Source organism: Poromitra crassiceps (genome assembly GCF_964638095.1).
Source record: "Poromitra crassiceps genome assembly, contig: HAP1_SCAFFOLD_455, whole genome shotgun sequence".
Lineage (NCBI taxonomy): Eukaryota > Metazoa > Chordata > Actinopteri > Beryciformes > Melamphaidae > Poromitra > Poromitra crassiceps.
In genome coordinates, this window is record NW_028151952.1 from 4,665 (window position 1) to 10,873 (window position 6,209).

Sequence of the window (6,209 nt, forward strand, 5' to 3'; positions counted from 1 at the left end):
CAGAAATTGTCTTGTTTTTTTGGGGTGAACTGTCCCTTTAAAACACTTAAGTGTCTCTGTTTTCTGGGCCATTTCAGGCAACTTGAGACCTCCCCTGTCTGTCTGTCTGTCTGTCAGGCCTGGCCCACAGCGGCCCTATCTCATGGCCTCCTGCCGAACTCAGGCGCCCCACCGCTGTGCTCCTGAAGGCACCATCTCAGAGGGGCTGAAACAGGAGCGCTCTCTCTGGTTACAGCAGGAACGGGCTGTTTTGACCCCTGCGGCGCGCTTGTCAGCCTCGTGAGTGACCAGTGTGGGTCATCTAGACGTCGCCGAGGGTGTCAACAGTGTCATGTTGCTAGGAAATGGCATATTACCGTTGCCAATCAATGTCGTCGCCGCGGTAACCCGAGCGACTGCGAGGACGTTATCCTGAACATGTCAGGACAGCGGTGCTTTTGCTCGGATGCTTATCTGGAGGCTGTGTGTGAATGACATCCTTGATCGGCTTGACTCTTTCACCGTGGGGGAGAATATTTTCTTTCCCCGTCTTGGTGTTGGCTGACATCGCCCTGCCTCCTCAAAGTGCATAAGACTAAATCCATAAGCACCAAAATAAACAAACTCTAGCTTTCAGACTGCGTTCACTGCAGGACGAGGGGAGGAGAGCCGCGCCCCTGTGGTCTGCTCACTATCCGCTGTCTGCACGGTGAAAAATTAGCTGAAGGAAAGCATACCCAAAGTCATCAATCATCCGATTCCTTCATAGGAATACCAGTGGCTGACAGAAACCCACACAGCATCAAAGATAGGCTGACACACATTGACAAAAGATGATATCTTCCTTCTGCTGTTCCACCTCTGTAGAGTCGTTAACTGCTATATAAAATATGAAATGGATTCTAGGCGATATTTCTGAATTATGTGTTGATTCCACAAAAACATATCTGGAATTGGATGTGAACGTGTCAATCGGATTGTCTTAAGAGATTGGCATTGTTAACAAAAACAGCAAATCTTCCTTTACGAAAATGATGTTTACTCTAACAGCAGAACCTTATTTTGGTTGATCATTTTAAAACTCATAAAGCTTAGCAGCAAATAGCAAGTGCCTGGCTACTTGATGTCATGTCCGTTACAGTATATCCAGATGTCCGCTCAAGAAAATCAATTTCAGCCCATATATGTTTGGTGTACGACTACAACTTGTAGTAGCTTCTGTACCCATTTGAAGAGACAAACCATAGAAGTGATATCGTTACCGTCATGCTTAGGCTGCCTTTCTGAAGAAAAGCTGGTGCAATGAAAGCAGGTCCACAGAAATGAAGACAAAGGAAGGTACATCTTCAGTGTCATTTATTTAACAAAATATGACCTCCCATTAAATGGATATCACCGCCTGGTGTTCCACTCAAATATTTTACAAAAAATATCACATCTCAATTTGATTCATTTGCTGTACACATAAAAATCAAGAAGCCAAGGAGTCCGGACAGAGATGTGATTTTAACATTCATTCTCAAAAAGAAGTGTTAAGACAACATAGCCAACTACTTTCATGTGGGTTTTTCCAAAGATCTGCTTATAGGATTGTAAAATGAGAATAGATTTATATAGTAAACATAAAAGCCAGGCAGGCGCTCAATATAAAATAAATACCATTTCTCAGTAGGAATAAACAAAGTGAAAGGAAAGAGAAACAGATCTCAAACCAGGAGGTTGAAGAAACCATAAACGAGTCGAGCTTACATGCATCTCTTGCGAGGAGGAAGCGACCGTGGTGTGCCAGGCTTCCCCACAATGGCTGAAGGTTATTGCCATTCCTGCCACATCATCAACCTTTCCTGCACCAAATCGTGACTTACAGCACGAATCCCTGGACCTCCAAGAGCCAGTCCAAAGCATCCTACCAGCATCCGGACGCCCGGCCTGGTGCTGCCAAAGTCACCTCTGGGCCGCCTGGCCTGGTGGTGCCAAAGTCACCTCTGGGCAGTCGTGCCTTGTTGTTTCATTACGGACAGTATATCCAAGCAATGTGCAGACATGCAAGAGCCACATCTCTCCTCTGACCTCAGCCTGGTTACAAACATCAAATCTAAAGAGAAAACATTGGGAATTGTGACGAGGCTGCCGAGTCAAAAAGAATCCAGGACTTGAGCTATACCACACTATTTCCACTTGACTCCACAGTCGTCGGACAGAGGAAGCAGTGACTTGCCATTAATACGTATTTGCGGTAAGTAGATTGAGTGTGTGTGTGTGTGTGTGTGTGTGTCACTGATAGCCCAGAGCAGAGGCAGATCCCAGTCTTTGACTGTAGAGGGCGTAGTGAGGGTAGTATGGAGCAGTGGTGGGCATAGAGTGCAGGGGCATGGAGGCGGGTCCGGGGGGCAGATGGACTTTACTATAGGGGTGGTAGCGAGCTAACCCCAGGTTGGGCGGAGCCCTGAGAGAGAAGGAGCCGGGCATGGAGGGACTACTCTGGTGGGGCAAGTGGAGGTGACAGGCAGCGGGTCCAGAGGAGGAGACGGCAGACAGCAGCTTGGCGTCCATTCCTCCCGGCATGGTCGTGTGTGTGCGGAGGTGAGCCAGCAGTTCGTCCGAGGTGGTGAAGCGTTTGTCACACGGCCCCCCGGCTGAGACCCAGTTGCACGCGTGGGGCAGGGGGTCATTGGGAAGCATGTACGTGTACGTGTAGAGAGGATGGGAGAGGGAGGAGGTCACACTGGACGACAGAGAGCTGGGGTGGAGCGAGTGCAGGGGGTGGGAGGGATACACCAGTGGGAAGCTGGATTTGAGGGTGGAGGACGGGTCGTGGATGCAGGAGTTGCAGTTGCTTCCGCCCAGGTGGGACACACTGGGGTAGCTCAGACAGTAGGGGTCCCTACACAAACTCTGCATGAAGGAGGGAGGCGAAGCGCCGGTGAGAGGGCTGGAGCTGGGGTGTCTGGAGCTCACCTTGTTAGGGTCCAGCCCTGGAACAAACTGGGACTGGTAGCCCGCGTAGGCCCCCACTACAGATCCATGGTAGCCCATATTTGCGGAGGGCAGCGGGAAGAGCGATTGGCTCGTCTTGTAAGGAGAGATGGGTGTAATGTGTCCGGAGCCGAGGTTGGGCTGGGCGGGATGACAGTCCGCCTTACCCCCCTCGTGAGTGGAGCCACTGTCAGAGCTACCGCTGCTGCAGTTTGTGCTGGCTCGGACGTGGCTGGAGTTCGCGAGGTGCGGACTGTCCAAGTTTGCCTTGTTCACGTCGGCATCTTTTTTGAGATGCTGGCCGCTAGCGCTGTTGACGCTGCTCGTGCTGTTGGGACTGGCCTGCTCGCGTGCGCTCTCTCCGTTCTGAGTCTGAGCGTGTGAGCTCTGCTGTCCACCGGGGGACTGGCTCTGTTTGTGAGGCTGCTGCTGCGGCGCCGTGTGTGCCGGTGGGGTGCCGCTGCCCGCTCGAGAGCTGGGTGAGATGGCGCGGGGCGGAAACGACGACTGCTGGCCGTTGGTCGAATTCCCGTTAGCGCTGATGTTGTTACCGGGCACCCTGAAGCCAGTTTTATCACTACCGCCGGCGGAGCTGCTGCTGCTGGTGACCCCGTCCCTGCTGCGACAGTCTCCGCCCCCTTTGTTGTAGGGCTTGAAGCTAGACTTGTCCTCCGGGGAGGGGCGGCGCTCCCCCAGCTTCAGGCCCGAGATGGATGAGCGCCCGCTGGGCTCCTTGTCCCCCTGGCTGCTGGAGGAGACGGAGCCCAGCTTGGAGGAGGTTGGAGGGTCTGGTTTGCCAATCTGAGAGCAGGTCTGTGCCAGCAGGGCCAGGGGGCTCTTCTTGGCATCCAGCTACAACAAAATATAGATTTTGATTAGCTTTGTAAAAAAAAAAAATCCACTGTGAACATCAGTAGTTCTATAAACTGTCAATATTATTTTATCTATCGTAACTATAAATAAATTGGCATTACTTGGGTAGGCAAAAATGTCAGTTTTAATTACAAAATCCATAAGCAATTACAAATAGCCAATGTAATCTGTATAATTATGGCATGCATTCAACTTAATTGAATTAATGAATTGTTCATAAATTATGCACACAGGTTATTGGTGGACAACTCATTGGTACAGTATTATTAGGCCTAAGTTGTGTACCTAATGTATAGTGAGATAAGAGCAGGATTAACATTCTCAGCATCTGACTTTGTCAGAGAATATCAAAGTTTAAAGTGAGCTTAAAATATAGAAAACAATGGTGTCAGTGCACTGACTCCGCTAGTACTGTCTTATTACTTCCCTACTAGAAAAGGGAATAAGTTATGGTGTTATCTAACTCGTGATATGACAAAATGCCGTAATTATCAGTTAAACGTTTATTATGTTGCTGTGAAAACATTACAAGCGTATCGTTGCTGTTGCGTGTGGAAAAACAAATAGATCTTCATAAAAAAAAAGAGAGATAGGGTTGACATTTCTTTGGAAAGAAAATGCATACCTCAATGCTGACTGGGGCGGACGTCAAAGGCTGTAAGTACTCCGGGTGCAGCAAGTGAGCGGTGTGCGCAGTCAACATCTTGATCACTCGGAGAGGAAGTCTCTTCGCCTGCCGAATAGGGTCCAGAGGGGTCAGCAGAGACGGCACGGCACCGGGACGCCGACACGAACTACCGGCACTGCTGTCAACACGCGCGCTCCGCTTGCTTAACGTTACCTGATGCGTAATTGCCTCTAGAGGAATATCTTTCATTGGAGAGGGGCGCCGAGCTTTGGGATACGCATTACTTTGGTCCAAAATAGCCTATGAAAAAGGTGGTGTCTATGCAAATGTGATGTCCTTGACGTTTATAATGCAGTTGTAATCCATGAAACACGCCGTCAATGTCCCCCATACAGCCGCACGAGTCCACGCGCTCCCAAAGGAGGAACAAGCCAGTCCTTTCAGTCCGGTACGCGATTACGAGTGACGCATCTTTTCATGACATTTTACTCTTCGTTACAGCTCCAATTCCAGTTGTATTCCCAGACGTTTTGGATCAGCGAGTGAATGTAGGCTCGGCAAAAATGGCCACAGTGTCCTTTCCTTTCTGTTGAGGCAAAAATGAACACGGTCCACTAAGATCCAAGCGGTCGTAGGGAAAAAGCCTCCGCTGTATGATGATATCACTGCAGCCTCTCTCTCTCTCTCCGGTCCGGACTTGACTGGCTCCGCTCTGCTCAGCCTGCTGTGCTGTGCTGTGTGAGACACTTCAAAGTAAAGGAGCCGCCGTCCAATGGTGGGTGGCCGCATCACTAATGAGATGGGCGAGTCCAATTTGCATGAAGGCGGAGCAACGTCATCTGACTATCCACTGAACGTGCCCAAGTGCCATTCTGCATTCTCCACTGACTGAGCAGGGATCAGGAGGTCAACAAAAAGATGACCTCCACCAGGTCGGTCATCATCACAAGGCAAATATTCACCACTAACTGCACAAACAAACACCACAAAGGCCAATAGGCCTACTTACAAGAAACATATAGGCTCATTTAAGCTTTACCTTCATGTGACTTCCAACAATAATATAATATAATATAATATAATATAATATAATATAATATAATATAATATAATACAATACAATACAATACAATACAATATAATATAATATAATATAATATAATATAATATTGTAGCGATCCTGGGTGTGGGTGGATAAAGTGAGCATGTTGGTCCTTGGCCAAAGGGATTGTCCCTTTGGTCCCTGCAGCTCGCATACGCAGCTCGGCCGCTGCCCTGCGGCCTGCCCTATTGGCGCACGCGGGTGTGTGTGTGTTCCCCTTAAAGCAGCTACGAGCAAGATTTTCGATTGTTATTAAACAGTCTAAATTTAATATCGATGCATCACATCTTACCTCTAATAGTAGACGAGACCAACGCCGAGTAGTCTCGCTTGAACCCCGAGTGAATCGGCCAGTGTTGTCTTGACGATTAGTCTGTCTTCGGTGGGGGCAGATCAGGAAGTGAAATGAAACGGTTTGCGGCAGCCACTTCGGCCATAACCACAAAATAACAAAATTACTTCCAAACAAACTGTTAGAATATAACGAGAGATGTTCGCGAGAGTAGCAAGCCCCTGCATGGCGTTCTCCGTGTTTATGGTCTGTTGCTAGGCAGAGCGAAATGGTTGAAGGCAGGCAGCTGCCGTAAACCATTTAGTTTCACTTCCGGGTTTATCCGGCCTGCCGGTAGACAGACACAGACTCTATAATCA

The 6,209-nt window shown here is 49.0% G+C and overlaps 1 protein-coding gene across 1 annotated transcript; it reads right to left on the reverse strand.

Annotated features, from left to right (window-relative positions):
• Positions 1-1,318: 1,318 nt before the first annotated feature.
• Positions 1,319-5,176, reverse strand: LOC310771241 (zinc finger protein 703-like). Its single transcript, XM_083663895.1, has 2 exons — positions 4,454-5,176; positions 1,319-3,807 (listed from the first exon to the last, which is right to left on the reverse strand). Exons 1-2 carry the CDS (start codon positions 4,703-4,705, stop codon positions 2,254-2,256), a joined length of 1,806 nt encoding a protein of 601 aa, XP_083520021.1. The 5' UTR covers positions 4,706-5,176; the 3' UTR covers positions 1,319-2,253.
• Positions 5,177-6,209: the final 1,033 nt, after the last annotated feature.